General features: G+C 43.9%; 1 protein-coding gene across 1 annotated transcript in view; it reads right to left on the bottom strand.

Annotated features, from left to right (window-relative positions):
* LOC8041402 (anillin) overlaps positions 1–20,137 on the bottom strand; it is a 68,949-nt gene that overhangs the window by 44,827 nt on the left and 3,985 nt on the right. The window contains exons 4-6 of the mRNA XM_029995431.3: positions 16,496–16,573; positions 9,066–9,196; positions 5,684–5,879 (exon numbers count right to left, since the gene is read on the bottom strand). Of these exons, the coding sequence (XP_029851291.3) occupies positions 5,684–5,879; positions 9,066–9,196; positions 16,496–16,573 (405 nt within the window). The remainder of the gene's footprint in view (positions 1–5,683; positions 5,880–9,065; positions 9,197–16,495; positions 16,574–20,137) is intronic.

Below are 20,137 nucleotides of genomic sequence, written 5' to 3'. Positions count from 1 at the left end.
CCTGAAAATTGCCTTCCCCGATGGATTGTATTATCCGTCCCTGGCTCCATCTGTGGGCAACCTTTCATAGTTATTTCACAACTGAGGTCATCTTGTATTAGTGCACAGCAACGGACTACTTGCATAACCCAGTTTTTTTTCACTTGTGTTCACGGCTTCGGAGTGTGCATTTCGGTGATTATATATATTGCGGAGCCAAAAAATTGGCGGAGCCAAAAATTGGCGGAGCCAAAAATTGGCTCCGCCAATTTTTGGCTTTCGGCGGGTTCCTGAAAACTTGGATTCTTTAATTCATTGGATTAAGTACGGTTCATTCATCTGCACATATTCGTTTATATATATATATATATATATATCTTTTTTTTTTGTGTGTGTGTGTGTGATTTTGTTTAAGGATATGAACAGAGCTGCGAGTAAATCACGCAGTCGTCGTTTTCACAGGCGCCGTGTGGGGAGTGTAAAATTCGCGACACTTTTCGTTTTGTTTAGCCGCTTCTTTTGTTTTCGGTTTAATGCTGCGTATTGTCTGCTCGAGTCAGTGGCATAGCCAGGAATTCTTTTGAGAGGGCCTGGGCGGATGGGGTGCCCATAACTTGGGGTGCCGGGAGGGGAGGGGGGACTGACGCCCCATAAGCCCCTTCCCTGGCTACACCACTGGCTTGAATCTGTGCTTTTTTTCTTTTGCATTGTTTGCGCTGCCGTCGCCTTGATTGCTCAGGGCTCATGCTATTTGATCCGAGTAGTCCCGGCATGGAGCCGCAGTGGCGGTGAGCAACGTTTGTAACAGGGCGCCGGAACAGAATGAAAGCAAAACCGAAAAAGAACAATATTTTTAGGCGGAATGAAAACGTAATCGAAACATTCTTGAATATTTTGCTTTGAATTGAAACTAAAAATATGTTCTTAGCAGTTTTCGGTTCAAGAGGAAAGTTCAGGTATTTCGGCGTCTTCTGGTCCCCAGAGGAACCAAAATATGCCCTCGAAGTGTTCCTCAAAAGAAAAGAAGCTCAAGGCTCGTTCACACAGTCGTGCTTGCAGCGAGCCAATGGGGAGGCGCTGTGCAGCAAGTCGCAACGCAGCCGACGCAACTGTTATGAACAAGCCTCGAGGCTGGCGCGCAATTTCATTTGACAAGCGAGCTAGGCCCACTGGACATAGCTCAAAATGCTCCAAAAATGGCCAGCGTTCCAAGAACCACGAATGTATTGAAATTTTGCGAAGAGCAAAAAGAATGACAATTGCAACTGTACACTTTAGCGCAAGTAGTTCTGGGTATATCATCCACACAGGCCAGCGTGAAGCGGGCATCCTCGGAGCTCAAGTTTATTTTATCGGAACAGAGCTAGGTCTCACATTTCACCGACTACATTCGAGGATGTCTTGTTTTTAAGATCATGATCAGTACCTTGGGGCGTTCTTCCTCGCGGTGCCTTTGACCCCGATTCTTTCATTTTCTATCGTCGCAATAAGAGCACACTTGCTATAACTTTTTAATGACTTACTCTTTGATAAAAATAAGCGTTTTGTTTTCTTCTTTAATTTTGGTTGCAAATATTTTTGCAGATGTACATGTTTTTTCGTTCCAGGGCAGAATCTGAATGTATCTTTTTTTTCTTTGGAACGAAACTGAAACCAGAATCCTCGAGACTGGCCTGCTAGAGGTCAGCAGCCCATGGCGGCCTCATGAAGACTGCAGTTAGGCCTAGCGCTCTTCACCCTTTTCAACCGCAACATCAAACCCTCACCCTTGTCCACAAGCTCCATTTAAACCGGGGAGTCTACACATTTTTTGGCCAGATTAACAATCTGTCCCTGTTTTGAAAAAAAAATAAATTATAATTTTATACGAAAAAAAAACTAGATAAATAAACCTAGACAAGCATTTAAATGCAAAAATAAATGTTAAAGTGTTAAAAAGCCCTATTAATACATATGGTCGAATTTCAAATTTAATGTATAGTGAATTATGACACTACAAAACACGTGTGGAGGAAAAGAAAACTCACCGGTCATTAATTATTAGCACATAGGAACTTTGGCACATTTGTGCATTGCAAGACAATGAGACTGATAAAACTAATGCTGACAATATGCAATAGTTGCAATAGAGGACCTAAGTAAGCGCGATGTACACGAGAATGCAGTGAAATTTTAACATAGTTACAGGGACATGAAGGACTAAGAATGGTAATGCTGATGATGGCAATGTTGCTTTAAGCGCACTTCATTTTGCACCACTGGAAGTGGGCCCTGCCAAAATTCTTATCGTGGCGAGGGGCAATGAAGCAAAGATGACTGTTCTTCCCAGTCAGCAATGTTCGCTTATATCCCACTATAGGTAACTAGCCGCATTTACACCGAGGCCATCATTGATCCAAACACTACGATTACTAGAAGTGGGCTGTCTTTCGGTGTTTAACAAAAAATGGCAAATCAAGCCGAAAATAGGTGGCGGGTTATCTTTTGGGGGTGGGGCCCCTTTTGAGATATTACGGTAACTGTTTTGAAGGATAAACTTGTAAACTTAAAATTTTGCATGTCATCCTCCTTCCGAGCTATATCATCCCTGCAAATTTTATACAAATAAGACTCCTGGTTAAAAAGTTTGCCTTCTAGGTAATGTCCTCCCTTAAAGAACCCTGATAAGAAAATTTTTTTTTTAAGCAATCTAGTTGGGACACGCATGCAAAAAATTAATCTTATGCGAAAAAAAAAATATAATTTTAGAGCAATATTGAAGGCGCGAGATTTATTTTAAATTCTGCGCACGAAGTCCATGACGTCACGGAATGGTCATACATTCTTTCAACCTCAATGTGCTGGCCAAGCCAATCCACCTCTCCTCCGAGCACCCGAAATGCCGAGAGAGAGAAAAGAAGTGGAAAGAAGGCGACTACCAACCAAATCACGTCTCACGCCGTCAATGTTGCTCTAAAATTTTATTTTTTTTCGCGTAAAATTAAGTTTTTGACATGCGTGTCACAATCAAACTGTTTAAAAAAAAAAAGACTTTATTTTCTTTTCTTTTAAGGGGCCCTTTAATTAAGGGGTAAACACTAGCCTTGGTGCTTTTCTTTCTATTGTTAGAGCGAACCCATTGAAAATGCAGAGGCACGCGGTTTAGAGAAGCTCGTTTTAGCGAATGCCGTTTTACCGACCTGCCCTAGATGTTGATATCCCCAATGCAAATATGGAAAGAGCCCGAAATTCGCACTTGGAGAAAATGCCATTTCAGCATAAACTTGAGTGCAAATTCAACCTGCATAAAGATTATAAACTGATATTATGGCACCAATATTGATCCATAAAATTAGACACTTGGCAAGATAACTGTAAATTCCAAAATCGTCAAAAAAAAAAAAACATTCTACGAGACAGAGGAGTATGCCTTTTAAATTTGTTGCAGTATATCAAAATGTTGCACAATGAATGCTCTTTTTAAGTATATTTAATAAATTCTACATTGTGACCGAGACAACGAAAATGAGAAAGATATGTCTGGGCCAAAAATGACAGCTCAAAAATTTCCGAATCTACCAAATAGGAATCTGCGATGGGAGGTCCCAAGGGGGCAACAAAACCCATCGCCGGAGCCCATTCTGTCTGGCGGTGGGTAGCAGCAGCGCAGAAGGCGCGAGAGGCGTTTCCCAACAAAGGAAAACTGCCTAAACCATAGGTCCACCTCGTTGAGCCACTGCATCGTAAATTTCTTCATTTCAAATACCCTCAGGGCCACGAGAACATTGCAGAGGGGAGGGAGTATCAAAGTGAAAGACATTTACAATTTTCTGAAATTCTGAATTACAGCACAGCTCTTGAGGAGGAGGGGGGGGAGGGTACACCCTCCTCCTCCCTACCCTCCTCTCCCCCTCTCCCCCTCTCACATTCCCCTCCCACTGAACAGAAAATGTAGCGAAAATTTCCCACTAAATCTAGCGAAAATTTTCCTGCTAAATTTAGCAGGTTAAGTTTCCCTGCTAAATCTAGCAAAAAAATTTTCTCCCTAAATTTAGCAGGAAAATTTTCAGCGCTAACTTTTGCGGGCAAACGTCCCATAATGCAACGCATGGTTCCACAGCCGCCGATGGCGACGGCGACGACGCTCAACCTGCAAACGGGCGCCTAAGAGCTGCCCTCTAAAAAAAAACAAATTCTAAGAATGCAAATAATTTAAGAAAATACTAAAATAGTTAATGCCGTTCTAAACGCGATGCCATCGGACAAGGTTACCAGAGACGCCAGAAACTGGTTCCGTAAAAGCATGGGGCATGAATCAACTGTCAGATGTCGTAGTTTTACGATGCCTATCCTGTATTGGTGGTCGAGACGCGATAATATGTAGGAGGGAGGCATTAGTAGCTTTTCACTCACTTTCGTAAAACAAACACAGACGAGAAGGTTCCTATGTCACGCAAGGTTAGGTAGGTTCAAACTAGACTTCATGGGGGCAGGATAGAGGTGGCTCCTTATGCGGCCATGCCAGACTTGATCAACGGGGGTTTATGGGGTGTTTTCACGGACATAATTTCGTCCACCATTTTGTTGTTGTGAGCCGTCTGCCGAGTGCCGAAGGCGAGCATTCTAAGGATTTATACCGGACCCCTCAAATGCGTAGTGCACAGAAACTGATGCCTTACCACGCTGACATCTCCTCAACAGGTTACGATGTAATCCTTCAAATCAATAAATTTGTCTGAAAACAAAAAAACTAACAACAAAATGGCGGATTGTTGTCATGTGGAAGCATTCTATAGGCCATTGCAAGTAAGCTCCCGACTGGTGCCCCATGCGTGCGAGCACATGCAGCTTACATGTGAACATAGCTCTGACAAGCTGGCAGTTGCACGGGCTTGTCTGCACGAGCAGAGACATGGCGGCGGCCAGTCGCCTTGCTTGCAATCGTCTATAGAACGCTTATTCCTTTCATATACCTAGGGCCCTTCCTTTTCAGGTAAAACCCAACATTTCCCTCTTTTTACACACCCCACATGTTTTTTGATAATCGAGCTAAACTCGATTTTTCCCCGAATTCAAAACAGAAATTCAAACATTCTTACGTTTTTTTGTGTCGTAGAAATGTGCAGCTCATTAACGAAACCTGTTGAAAGCGCACATGACAGAAACAATGCAGAAAATATTTTAGTACTTTGTGAAAAAATAAAAAATTGTTTTCACGAAGGCAATTTTGATAAAATTGCCTCATTACCTCAGTTAAGATTTATCTGAAGACTGGACGGGTCTACTACCGTGACAGAAACGGTGTGCATGCAGATCATTATGCACGTCAATAAGAATTTGTGGAAAATTTACATGACCAAGTGAGTTCCTCTATGACGTTTTAATCCGATTATCTGGACATGAATGACTTGTCTGTGTGTATAAAACAATCAACACACTAAAACTGCTCAAAACTTTGTTTGGTTCATTACTGTAAAATACCGCAGAAGCACCCACTTGGTTCAAGGGTCCACTATTAACATTTCTCAAACTTGGGGATTGTACAAATTATACGTTAAGCGCCCGATTTGACTGGACAAGCGCCCACATCTAGATTAACCCAGTTTTCAGTGAAAGTGGGGTGTGCACTCCCCTGGTATTTTACGGTTTAGTTATTGATTTTTATATATAACCCTAAAAAATCAGAATAAAGGTTTCTAGAAAAACCTGAGGGTTTTTGGCTTACCCACGAGTTGGCTGCACGACTTTTCATTTGCGTGGCTCTCTTGGAGCGTCCCGGACTGGGCCGAGTTGGGAGAGTCCCGTGCCCCGCAAGGGGGGCAGCCCGAGCCCAGAGGGCCCGGCTCAGAGGAGGGCTTGGGACGGCCAAAGGCGTAGGTCAGCATGGAAGCTGACGGGGACCGGGTGAAGCCCTGGGCCTCCTGCACACAGACGCCACACTGCCCCTCAAGGCGAGCCCAATGTGGGCCGTGCTGCATCCGACTCTAAAGGTTGCACAAAAAGCCTTTTTTTCTCAGGAAATTTAAGCATAGGGGACTAAAGGGTCACCTCCAAGTACTGAGACCAGAAATCTGAGATGTGCACACCCGACAAGTTCCAGGGAGTAGGGTAGGGGTCACGTGTCTGGCCGCTATGGTCACGTGGTGCTTGCGCTCTTTCGGGAGCTTCGTATGGTCACTAAAAGTTACATATTAATCTTCGTTTGAAGTGTAACGAAAGAATGAAGATTAATAGGTAACTTTTAGAGCCCAAAGGAAGCTCCCAAGAGAGCGCAAGCACCACGTGATACACCTGCGCGCCGGTCAGAAATTGACGGCGGCGGCGCGCCAGTGTGTTCCCTCTGGCAACAGCGGTGGCATGGAGAAACGCGTTCAATCGGTGGCGTGCCACACTTAGCATGTGGCGGCGGCGTGGGAGTCCTGGGGTCTTCAGCGGCGGCACTGAACGGCTCTGGCGACGCAGCGCGGCGGCACACAGGTCTACCACATGACCAGTGGCGGCTTCTACGAGTGCCAACTACAAATTTGTTTCGAGCCGTAAGTCTGGCTCTAAAACTTTTTTTGCGTTTGTTGTAAATTCGTCTTATGGTAACCTTTTCCCGTCCAGGCTGCTTAAAAAAAAAAAAAATTTTTTTCTTTTGCATTTGGTTTTTAATCTAGTAGCATTCTTTAGTTACTTCACCCAGTTTTCGAGACATGGGATCTAACCTAAAATGCACCGTGCATAAGTGCGGCACACGTATGCACCGCACATACGCAGGCGCTGTGCGTATGTGGACGTCATCCTCGACATCATACTAGACGTTCTTGAGGTTGTCCTAGAGGTAATCCTTAATCACATTAGAGGTCAACCTAGAGGTCGTTCTAGACATCGTCCTAGCAAGCAGATAAACCTGCGCCGCGCATACACAGAGCGGAGTACGCACACAATCACATTTGCGTTTAAGCTACGAAGCAATTATTGGTTTGAGTTGGGCTAGTTGGTACGTGGTTAATGATGGTGGTGAAACAGCTTGAACACTAAACGATTACAGAAAGATAGAAGATTAAACGATTAGAAAGAAACAAAGCAATCACTTAATTTTGAAATGAAGCGTAGCAGTCGCACTAACGTCAATGATTGCGTCATGAACCATTCATAAAATAAAGTGTTTACTCAAAATTCGTGGCGTAGTATTCACAGCGAGCTGCGTCGTGAGTCTCATGATGAATGCTATTGCCATTCATAGACAACCAACAATAGTTGTTTCTGCAGCTAATATTTATTTTTTTTCTAAACAAGTTTTAATTTTTTACGGTGCGAGCTGTAAAGCAAGTTCAATTGAGAATCACTGCACCAGTGGCACTGTAGTAATGTGGAGAGTTGAACCAGTTGGTACATAGACAACATATTAAAATGGGTCACAAGCAGAGAGAAAGAGAAGACGCCAGTCAGCGCTCTGTCCTACGTCTCCTCTTTCTTTCCCTCTGCTTGTGCGTCGTTTTAATATGTTGCCGGTGGCACTGCGCACAACACAATGGAAGTGCACACGTGCCCCTGCGGTCTCTATAAGTGTCGCCTCTCAGATTCTCGATCCTAACTGCTAGTCGGCGTCGTCGTGCGAAAAGAGCTTTGTCTGACGAGTCTGGAGAAGCCTGCACAGTACGGCACGGAGTCCCTTTGCGAGCAAAAGTTTGAAAACTCTAAGAATCGTCTGGAATGCCTCCTTGCCGACTGTTTTACCCTGCCAGCGAGGCAGGAGCAATTTTCTGCCAATAGACCCTTTCAGAAATTCAGTGCCACCTGGTGGCTAAAGTAGCAGTTTAACTTTTGCCATACTAATGGCGAAGATAAACCTGTAGTCTGCGGTATTTCACACGAGTCAGGGGTGGACGAGAATCTGCTCTTCACAGTATGGTTCATTCTCTCTTTCATTTTTTATGGCGACAAAAATATATCTGGTCAGGACAAAGCGGCAACTCACACGAATGCCTCGATAAAAATCTGCACATCAAGGGGCTTTAGAGGCGATTGTGGGCCGCCGACAAATTGACCAGATCCGAGTTAAAAGTGAACGCTTACGCAGCTTTTGTATTCAATGGACCTTTCTGGATGGTAGCACGTGCCCTCAAGTGGTGCACGTGAGGTATTATGGGAACAGCAAGGGTCGCTGCAGCGTTGTCTGCTGCTACCGCCGTGTTGCCTCCAAGGATGTTGCCTACGTTCAAATTGGCTCCCTGTGTACGGAAGACGGCAATCTTTGCAGTGCCCTGTGCTGCACTGCATTGTCCATATGAGGTGAGAAACCCTCAATCACAACACGTCTACCTACAGCCCTTTTTTGGATGGGCCATCCTTCTGGATGGGCCACCATTCTTTTTTAATGGGCCATCGCACGTGGACCATGCACCAAAAGAGCGAGGTATCACTCACTCATGCATGCATCCAACGTTTTTGTTGTTTTTTTTTGTTATGGGAATCAGTTGAGTTTGTTGGTACATGTTATTTTCCTTTGCCAATAAAGAAAACAAAAAACAATGCAGCTCGTACCAACGATCGAAGACCGTTAGTTCGCCTGGGTGCATGAGTGGATTAAGAATCGTGCTGCAGTTTGAGCGGTAGCATGCGCCACTTGTCATGCAAAAGCTCGACTAGGCTAGACTTGGCTTGGCTAAAGAGCGAGACACCCTCGAAGTTCCCATAATGCCCCAGAGCACTCACTCGTGTCACTGGCGTCTCCAGAAAGGTCCATTTATAGCTTGCAAGCGTCACCGTTGCTGGGTACTGGTGGTTATTTCAACTTACAAGTTTCTTCGAACTAATACTTCTGTGGTGTGAAACTCACACAGCAAACCGAACGCTCCCGGCGCATAAAATAATGACATAGCTACGAATGACGTCCGTGCAAGTTATGTACATAGGCCTCGCATCGTCTGCTCACGAGCATCTTCAACTTCTTTCCCCATCTGTAACCAGGAGGCCGCCATCGCTGTGGCACATACGCCATGACGATGGTAGTGATCAAAGTGGCCGAACTTCGGAGAGTCAATTCCCAAGGGCAGTCGGAAGCCTTGGCAAGAGCTTCTGGGGAATGTGCGGTTCAAGGGGCAGCAGAGCGAGGAACTCACCAGGCTGGCCAGCACCCGGGGGTCCCAGCTCCCTTCCCGGCACGGCTCCTCCGAGGTCTCGGCCTTTCCGTGGGCGCCCTTCTGCCGCAGCGCGGCCAAGCCCCTGGGACGCGGACACTGGGCAGCCTCCCCTGGTGGACCAACGGGGGCACCGTCAGCAGTGCCCGCCACGTGCACCACGCACCCTTCCCAGAGCCGTTTATTCACCAATGTTTGTTTGCAAACAAGCTCGCTACCGCCCCCTATCGGCGGACCCCTGCGAGCTTCCGGTTTTCCTCTTCTTTTCCATTTGTCTCGCATCCTTTTGTTATTTGCACTAGTTTCTACAATGCGCGCAGGTTCCCGCAGACGTATTACAGGTACTTCTCCGAAGGCAAATCTTCTTACCCGATCGCTGTGCATTGTTGAACAAATAAATAAACTACCGGAAGTCTACTGGGGCACCAAATGATGTGGCACCCTCGTGGTATCAACTCCCGCTGAACGGGGTGAATACTGGGAGGGCTTGCCATTTTTTTTAACAACCACGAACTGAGATACCAAATGTTTCACCCAGAATGGGTTTTTCGGTGGTGCCTTGGGGGACAGTGGGGCTTGGGGCGCCGCCGGCGTGTACGGGTGGGCCAGGTGGGTTAACATTTTTTTATTGAGCCATCTGCAGGCTGTCACGACAAAGCGGCGTAAACAGAGGGGCCTGGGTGGGTTAACACGCGACTCACTGATACGCCCGCTGTCCCCCATTGCGCCTCCAAAAAGCCCGACCCGTTTCACACCGCTTTTAGTGTTAGTAATTCATGACCCACTTTGGATTTTAACCCCAAGTGTGCAGTGAGGTGTCACTGAACAAAAAGGGCCTCTCGTTAACGTAAGAGCCATTGGCTCTTTCCATGCAATCAACTGCTCAAACTTCCTTGTCTGCCACAATCTCCCAAAATAAAACAGTCTTTCATTCCCTTTTTGTGCCTAGAAAATTACTTTCCTACATTCCAACCACCACCAAAATTCAACACCGCTGAAAGTGTTTACTATGTGGGAACTGCAAACCCGTGCTCTAAATTGCCAGGCTTTTTTGGCTCAGCCTGTTTTTGTATGAAACACAAAAAAAGCCTATTTGTAAGTTTTGTTATTGGATATGAATAGAAAATGAGTAGTCTCTGAGTGCAGTGATCAATTACAGGCATAGCAGAATACAGATTAATGAGCAATGTTTTCACGACACTACTTGTAACCGCGAATTTAAGTGGGCTTGCTCAGAATGCAGTGGCGAAACGAAAACGAATCTAGCGTTATCGCGAGGTCGGCTCTTTCTAGCGAGATTGAGCTATCCGCCGAACAGTATAAACAGCTCCCTTCCTGGCTGCGGCCGATTGAGGGGGGGCTTGGTTCCAACGTCCAGAGATCGCGACCGAGAATGCTCGCACAAAACTACCCGCGGCGTTTAGTGCCTCCCAATTACTCTCAATTTTTAAGTCAGGATCAAGAAATCTTGTTGAAAACTACTGCCCCGTGTCTCTGACATGTGTTGCGTGCAAACTCTTGGAGCATATATTATATAGCTCAATATATAACTTCTTAAGTTCAAAATATTTTTTCTCTCCTTCCCAACATGGTTTCCGTCGTGGTTATTCGTGTGTAACTCAGCTAGCTGAATTTACACATTACCTTTCAAACGCCATTGACAACAAAAAACGAGTAGATTGTATATTCTTGGATTTCTGTAAGGCATTTGATAAGGTGCCACATCATTTGTTATTGAATAAGCTTACATTAATAGGAATTAATGAAAATATTATAAATTGGGTTGCTGTTTACTTATCTCAGCGAGAACAAAGTGTTGTATTAAATGGTCAAAAATCTTCACCTGTACTTGTAACCTCGGGGGTGCCTCAGGGAGGTGTACTGGGACCTTTGTTATTTCTTATATTTATTAACAACATTTGCGAGGGGATACAGTCAAACATCAAGCTATTTGCGGATGATTGTGTATTATACAGAGTTATAGAAAATGATGCAGACGTCTGTATGATGCAAAAAGATTTAGGTATGTTAGAACGCTGTTGCGATCATTGGGAAACGGGCTTGAATATAAAAAAGTGCAAATACATGTGTTTTACTCGATCTATTGTTAGCATGGCTACATATAAGATAAAAAAACTATGAACTTGAGCGGGTAGATAAACACAGGTATTTAGGAGTTAATTTTTCGAATAATCTAAAATGGAATGACCACATAGATAGTACCGTATTTACTTGCAGAATGAACGCACTTTTTTCCGAAAAATCGATGCAAAGTTCATTACGCAGAGTAAAATTTTTGCGTCCCTATTTACTCGCATAATGAACGCATAATGAACGGACCTTTTACCCTGAAAAATCGAAGTAACTTCTTATCTCTTTGTTTTTTTTTTAATTCCTTTGGTTTTTTTTTGCCGCTTTTTGCAAGTTGTTTCATTTGCTCAGGCGTTGCTTGGGCTCTCCGCTTATCTTTCTTATTTCCTTGCGCGCGGCGCGCGACCCCCGTAACCAAACTGCGCTGTGCAAAAGAAAAAAAGCTTTTTCTCTTGTTTAATTCTCAATTCCGTTTTTTTTTTTTTTTTTTTTTTTTTTTTTTTTGCCGCTTTTCGCGAGCTGTTTTGTTTGCTGGCTTCTCCGCTCCTTTCTTACCTCCTAGAGCGCGGCGCGCGACCCCCGTAACCAAACTGCGCTGAGCAAAAAAAGAAAAAAAAGCTCCTCTTTTTTTTCCGTTTTCTCTTAGTTCTGAGTTCTTTTTTTTTTTTTTTTTTTTTGCCGCCTTTTGCAAGCTGTTTCGTTCGTTTAGAGCGCTTCTCCGCTTCTCTTTCTTACCTCCTTGCGCGCGGCGACGCGCGAGCCCAAAGTCCAGACTGCGCTGTGCAAAAAAAAAAAAAAAAAAAAGAAAAAAAAGAAGCTACTCTATGTTTTTTTTTCTTGCTTCCGTTGGATCTTTGCCAATTTTTTTAACGCCTTTTGCAAGGCGTTTTGTTCGCCCACGCTGCCCATGCATTCGCGACCTCGCTGCACCAGGATAAAAAGTGCGTTCATTTCGCGCGCGAGGGGGGAGGCGGTCAAAATTTTGACGTCCGAGTTGGGGGTACGTTTATTACGCGAGTGAAAAAAAAAGTCGAAATTTTGAGAGCAGACTTGGGGGGTGCGTTCATTACGCGAGTGCGTTCATTGTGCGAGTAAATACGGTATTGTAGCAAAGGCAAGTAAGATGTTATTTTTTATTCGGAGGAATTTTAAGAATACATCTCGTAGCGTAAGACAAACATTATATTTTTCTTTTATCAGACCAATTTTGGAGTATGCCTGTGTTATCTGGGATCTGACTCAGTGTTACCTCGCAAATAAGTTAGAGCGAATTCAAAATCAGGCATTAAGGTTTGTCACAGGCGATTATAGTCCGTACTCGAGCTGTACAGAAATGAAGAACAGACTGGATTGGGAAATCTTCTTAGACTTCGGAGAAAGTGTTTGCGGTTAAAATTCTTTCACAGTATATATCACGGGGAAACGCGCATTGAAAAGGGTCTCATTCTCGAACCACAACATATATCTTCAAGGCGGAATCATTCTAAGACTGCGGCAGAGTATCGTTATCGTACTGACTGTTTTTGTTATTCATTTTTTGTTCAAACCGCCCGGGAGTGGAATGCCCTTCCGGAAGAAATGATAGCTATTATCAATAATGACGTCTTTTATGACAGACTGCGGAGAAGCGTGGTCGAGTGAAAATGTAGTACTGGATGATTGTCGATTGCGTTACTGAAAATGCTTTTTGAATGCGTTTTTCTTTTGTTCCCCCCTGCATAATGCCTAACGGCGAAGCAGGTATTTGTGTAAATAAAATAAATAGCATGCCATGAGACACCAAAATGGCTCACGACAGCCCGCAAATTCGCCACTTGCAGGTCCTCGCAAAAGTGTAGGGAACGGTGCTATGAGTAAAGTTAGCAGTCGCCGATGGACATGCGTTCGCGCCAATAATGTTCTCTTTGTTTCGAGTAACCCTAGAACGATCAAGGTGCAGATAAACACAAATCAATTTTTTTTTTCTTTTTGCATCATTTTTTTTTTTTTTGCTCTCCAGGCATTATTATAGTTGACATATTTCTAAACCTCTGCACCAAGAAAGGACTTCAGTATTGCTTCTCTCCCTCTGCGATTTAATTCATAAATCTTCAGTTATTTACCTTGGCAACTCAGGAATGTTCTATTTCCTAAATAGCCGTCACTGGAGTTCATTGGAAAGTATTATGTCCGGTGTATGCTGCCCACGTCCTTTTAATAATACAATAGTATAAAAAAAATTAGTGCACAGACAGTGGAGCCAATTTTTTTAACTATGTGAGGCAGTCAGTGCAAATGCAGATTGCAATTTTATGCTTTGTGGCTTTCGCTGCTTCAGGGGAGGAAGCAAGCTCCAGACTTTTGTAGCAGGTCTGGGAGCAGCTTTGGAGCAGTAGAAGTTGTGCTTTGGAGCAGCTCAGGAGCCACAAAAGTCGAGTCGAGTAAAAGTAAATCTTGTAGATGGTCATCAAGGTCAAACTTGGGGCTATAAGCACAGGAGGCGATTTTCTAAATACAAACATAACGAAAAAGCACCTTCCATAACCAATTCCAAACATACCTTTTCCTTAAATATAATCCAGACCATACCATAAAAAGCAAACAGCAGAATTACAATTTATTAGTGATGGGCTGAACTTCAGCCGAATCTTGAGATTCGGCAAAGCCAAAGTTTTGCCAAACTTTTCTAAAGGTTCGGCAAAGATAGATTGTTGCCAGACTTGAAAGATGTTTTTTCGGCAAAAAAGGTTCTTAGGTTTTTTTGTTTTTTTTTTAATACATATTGACAGTTATTACTAAATAATGTGATATTCTATGAGATAATTGTCATTTTTGTGTGTTTACTGGCAATTTTACAGTGACTTTTTTCAAAAGTGGTGAGGTTGTGAGACAACGAGCTTGGGTAGCAGCCGCAGTCACAACACGCGAGTTTCGGTTTTGTGGCCTCATCAGCGCAAGCATGCAAGTGTGTACATTGTTAAAATAAAGGCGGCAACACTGCATTTTTACTTTCTCTGCGAGTCACTGTTACATGCACAAAAATGAATGCAATGATTGCTAAGCCTTCACCAGAAGAAATAACAATATTTTTGTAAATATGCATATTTTCCAATTTGATTCGCTTTACACCAGCTCTGCAAGGAAGTGTGCGTCACTACTCGCAACGTCTCGTTTTTAATTATTAAAATGCCGGTTTCTGATGTTAGGACACATGCAAATGTTTAAAAAGATGGAAATATCTGTTATACTCGGACGTCGAGCATAGCAAACTCGTCGTTTAGCGCAGTGCACAGATACTGATTGGTCGCAGATCCGAGTTCCTGCTTGCCAGCCAATCAAAGACCCACATTCCGTGCTACGCTATGTTTGTTGCACTCAACGTCGGTGTATAACAGAGCCTTTAGGAATGGCGGATGTGCAACGTCGAGCATGATAGTTCTGTGTTTAGTTTAATGGGGATAGATGAAAACCGCGAAATAATGCTAATTAAAAAGCAATATTATTTTGTTTTGGCACAAGCTACTTGTGAGCCGAAAACAGGATTGCTATAACGGCGAGGAGTGCTTTAAAGCACTTGTATGTTGCAACTACCTCATTGCATCACTGGAAAGATCAAATGAAAATTATATCCAGGATGTACCACATCATTTCTTACTCGTGCAGTGAACTGCATCAATTCCTGGCCGATCTACTGTTCTTGAGGCAGAATATATTGTAGAAAACCACACTCGCAAAGGCTGACAAACACACAGTTACCATGTCGCCTACTCTGCACCTTGCCGCAACCGCTGGTAGTACTACACTGTACGATGGTAACCGCATGGCCCTGTGGCGTTCTCGCACGTGCACCGGTGTTTGCCGAATCTTTACCGAAGTTTCCTTCAGAAGTTTGGCATGTGCCAAACTTTGCCGAATCTAAAGTTCGGCAGATTCGGTCCATCACTACAATTTATCTTAATGGCAGCTATTCCTGGTAGCGGGTCGATTCCTCTTATGGATTTTCAATAGAACAAAGTCAACAAAAGAAGAACAACTTAAGCCTCATGAAAAAAAACAATCTGCATATTTCACAACTGAAATCACAATATCTATAAGTTGAAAACAAAACCATTGCAAGATGCAATAGTATGGTATGAAAAAAGCCCAATACTTACCGACTATATAGTTTTTATTATTAGGAGACACAAATGTTCCAAGTCCATGTTTAGCAGTTCCAGCCGTCAAGTGGTTTGAACCACTGACGGCTGCACCACCACACACAGCCAAAGTCGTGGAAACAAATTAAAGAAAAACGAGTAGCGTTCACCCCCTCAACTCGAAGCCAGAACAAGCGGCTACGTGATCTGGAGCCAGTTACATGCCGCCAATGTTGATCATAGCCACGCGCTGGGGTTGGCAAGGCATTGGACACGGCTTCGGCCCTGCTGCACGCAGCTTGTGAAATGCACTATCAATTCCCCTTTGACCGCTGAGGTGTCGAAGCCCACCAGGGTCTCTCGGGCAGCATGGCCATCTCGCTGGCATCCAAGCTTTCCCACGAACAACGTCCAAGCCAGTCAGTCGCGTCAACAGATAGGCTAAACTTAACAAGTTCATTCCATAGCGAAATATTTGACCAAAGACGACCGCCCCTCGAACAGTCAGGGTTTTTGTTGACACCTGAAGGAGAGGAGGATTCCGTGGGCGGTGCTTCCCTTGCAGCGACCGACGACAATCAGAGCTGGAAAACCCTGATATCCTCCCGATTACCAGCTTGAAACAGACCCCCAATTTTAACGCGTCATTGTTAAGGAGCTCGTAATACGCTCCAATAAAAATTTAAAAAAAAAGAATGTATTACTCAGTTCATTTGTTGGAAATTTAACCCCCCCCCCCCCCCCCCAAAAAAAAAAAACGAATTTCGGAATGTTTCCACAAAAACCCCGATTTCTCCTTGATTATCAGCATGAAAAATAGCACCCGATTTTTACCCCCCGAATATTAAAAAATATAAAACCCGAAAACAAACAACCTTAAGTATGGATTGTCATGTGTCATACCATTCAAGGAAGTTTTGCGGTGTAACGAGCACTGTTCATAACACTGAGGCCGCTAAAGTAGTCGGGCATTGCTAGGAAGACGTAAAATCAACAATCCCATTACGAAAAGAGCACGGGAACCTGCACCGACACAACATTGCATCCCAAATGGTTTGTTGATGGGGGATCTTAGCCACACTCCCTTGCGCATGCATGATGCCCACCACTAGGTGTGAAACGCTTAGTCTGCAAATTGGTGCAAACCTGTGAGAACAGCGTCTTTAGAAGCACTAGGTCGATGGGCGAAAATCAATGAGGCGATACCAGCATTGTCCCTTGGGGCAAGAGAAGCTGCACCCTCTCGTGGTATTGGGCAGGAGGTCCCCCAGTGGTGCACTCCAGCTGCGTGGGAGAAGACAAATGGTTTCTTTTTTTTTATCATAAAAGTCTATGACCATTCAAAGTCCACGCTGTGCGCCAAACAGATGAAAAAGTCCTCGCACGACCAAAGCGTTGCTCTCAACAGCCCATTCGTGCTCGCACCATGAAGGTGACACTTTAATATTGTATATACAGAGTCTACAATGATTGACAAGGCTGGCACCAAGTTGCGTGCCAAATAGAGTGCCTCAACCAAATACCTTGGAGACCAATACTGAAAACTGACCGCAGTGCCCCTGGCAAGCCTGGAGTCACCCCTAACAGACAAACTCCTCGGAATGCATTGACTTCGCCTTTCTCTGCACAAGAGAATTAAGGAAAAAGCGTTGTGACGTTTTTCTGTTAAAAAACTATTTACCATTTCATGAGCGAAGGATGTGTTCTTCCTGTAAAAAATGTTTTCTTGGCTTTCAAGGTGCAGTTTTGTCTTTTTAGCCAAAACATTCTGATGATGTCACAGTTTAAGTAAGGCATGCGAAACATGAATCTATCTATGCACTGTCTTTTTAAATACTTAAACATCTAAAATTCTCAAAACTTAGCTACAGCTCAACTCTAGAGTTTCGATCAATCAGTACATCTTACCTTTGCTGTTGACATTACCGTTTTCATGAATGTCTTGCTCATACCTCTCTTGTCGAAAAGACAATCTGGCTAAGCCTGCCGACACCATCAAATATAAATATAAAAGGCAGCAGAAAACCTATCATAGGATATTCACTACCCCGACTTCAATATGCTGTGTGAAGACAATTGTGCATACAAGATCTGAGGTCATTACCGAAATGAATGTACACGTACACTTAATTGACAAAAACGGAGCTTTAAAGAATACCTGCCACTTCTCAAATATGCAAGAAAAAGAGGTAGCGCAAATAAAAATTAAACTCGTTTCCAGTAATACAATGCGCAGATTCAGTTGACTACCTTTACGCACACTAAATGCCAGCACTCTGAGGACGGTCTCGCTACTCAGTCAGTCTTTCTAATTTTACTTTACTTTCTTTTTGGTTCAGACGCCGCTGTGTTTTCTTCCGTCTGCCTTTCTGTTTGTGCTTTTCTGTCTCTTTTTCTGTGGATCGGGCATTTTATTTTTATTATTGACTTGTTTTATATGTTTTTGACTCTTTCTCAGCCACTTCGTTGCTTACAAACAAGTCGTCCTTCACGTTACACTAATACTCTGGAGTTTGATTCTTTGTATGCTAAAGCATTTGTGCCGCCTGCAAAGTTGTTTTATCTGCAATCACTTTTTGTTTTGGGTCCGAGATGAAGCCCCGAAAATGTCTCTTTTGTTTTCAGTTAGCTCTTTATTCTTACTGCTGCAAAGCTTGTGAAGCATTTGTATGGCCATTCTCTTTGTCACTTTTGTTGTGTTGTGGTTATGTGCATGTGTTTGTGAGCACATCTGCTACTGGCTGGCTTCCACTAGCTAGTAGGCTCTCTAGCAATATCCATTGGGATGACTGGCCCACTGGATATTGCTGATATTGTGATCACCTATTCTGAGAAGGTGAAATGACAAGGTTAGCATGTTGTACATCTCACATCAAAAGTAAGTTTTGAGAACATAGTTCTAATTGATAAAGCCTTCTTTCCAGCTTTCAGACGCGAACCAGTCGTATGTAATACTCTGAATGCCGCTCAGCCTACTTAATGAATAAATAAATGTTGGTTTCTATATGTGAAATAATTTGATTGTCCTTGCGGTTGTGATCGGTAGATATCGCCGTGCAAACACAATGAAGGCGATTAATTGATTCAGCTCTAAGGATAGGAAAATGGGGCTTGCAAACATCTAGAATGTCGCAGAGCCTATACTTTTCTATTGTATTGTCCGCTTGTGAAGACTCCAGATTTGCTAAGGGCGTCACTGTCACTGTTCGCCGCCGCTCCCATAGGTTTTCGAAGGAGTTTCCAGTATTGGCGAAGCTGGATGGATGGATGGATGTTAATGGCTGTATCGTTTGCCTCAAGGATGCTGGGCTGGTGGCTCTCACAAAGTGGGGACAACTCTGCCATCTGCTAGCAGAGTCACCATATTGCCTTCTGCTCATATGTAACCGTTTAAGAGCTGTTTACATAGTTATTGAGTATTATGACTTGTGAAATGACACGGGACAATCTTCAGAACATGTAACGTCATGCATTCCGTTAAGTATGCGTTTGTTTCCAACACCGCGACTGCATATGCTACCCAGTCGAAGAAGCCTCTACATGAGATAATTTGACCCCAACTTGAACAAGTACTTTTAAATCCACCTTTTTCAGTTCGAGAGAATGGATTTAGTACCCTTTTTCTCTTTCTTCTGGCCGAGCAGAGAGGGAATACTGCTTCTTAATATCAACGTGGGGGCCGAAGATAATCCATGATGGGGACAAAAGCGAAGTTTGGGGGAGCCGTATTTAGGTCACAGCGTGTCAAATGCTCTCAATGAGCCAACAGGATGCAGCTAACGTTTTGTGTGTCGAACCAAAAACGAGTTGTGGGAGAAGCCTGGCAAACGCCTTGTTTTCTAGCCACTCAATCTCGAACCCAGCCGCACTTCCAGGTGGCAGCACCAGTTTGGAAAAAGGTGGATTGGGCAATTTCACGAGTACAAGCTGATCCACAGGTCTCAAGCATACAAGGTCAGCACATCGCGGGAGGCAACATGCTGGCCACGGCTGCAAAGGCGAACATGCTCTCCCAAAATATGTCGCCACTCTAGCAAGGCGCAGCTAGCAAGCAACATTGAGGCACTCTGCAAACAAACAATATAACCCTAGTTGAATTTCCTTGCCAAAAAATGGCTTGCACGTGATGTGATAGCATTACGCTGGTAGTCATTCCTACTTGATCTTGGCGAAATATGGTGGTGCCAAGTACAGCATGTACACAAATGCTTTAAGCACACTTCTAAAGGTCAGCAAATTTGCTTTCCCAACGCATTGCAATTTACTACAGAGGTGCAGCTAGGTGGTGGAAGTTGGGAATGAAAACATCAACCAAAGAACTTTCCTCGTTCAAAGGAGAAAAAAAGAGCCTGTTTCGGGCAATTTACTGCGGCACTTCGCAGACAGTCTGTGTGGTCTGCAGAGAGATGTCGGAAGCATCAAGGGCGCACCGGTGTCAAGCTTAGCAGAGGATCTTCCGAATGGTTTGACTACGCTTCCTTCAGTGTGGCACGCTCGCTAAAATACAATTTTCAAAGTGCAATATTTTTTTAAAACAAACCTAATACAAAAACAGGGATTTAAATCTCTCAGGGCCGCTGCTTTTTTTCATGGAGATGATCGGCATTGAAACGTTTTATATACACGAAAATGAAATGAGCCGCCGTGTCACTTGACTTCTGGACAATGGTGTGGGGAGATGGGACAAAGAAGCGATTCCCCTCGTGTCTGGCATTGTGCCATCAGCCGGCAAGCATTAAGCTTTAACCACAGAAAGCGATTCGGCAAGCGAGAGACCAAACAATGGTATTTTCCGTTGCCCCTCACATCGCTCGTAAACGGGCCATGAAAACATGGCCCGTTCTTATG

This window comes from Ixodes scapularis, unplaced genomic scaffold, assembly GCF_016920785.2.
Source record: "Ixodes scapularis isolate PalLabHiFi unplaced genomic scaffold, ASM1692078v2 PGA_scaffold9__187_contigs__length_104089568, whole genome shotgun sequence".
Taxonomy (NCBI): domain Eukaryota; kingdom Metazoa; phylum Arthropoda; class Arachnida; order Ixodida; family Ixodidae; genus Ixodes; species Ixodes scapularis.
Note: the sequence above shows the minus strand (reverse complement) of the source record. Positions and strands in the feature narration are given on the sequence as shown.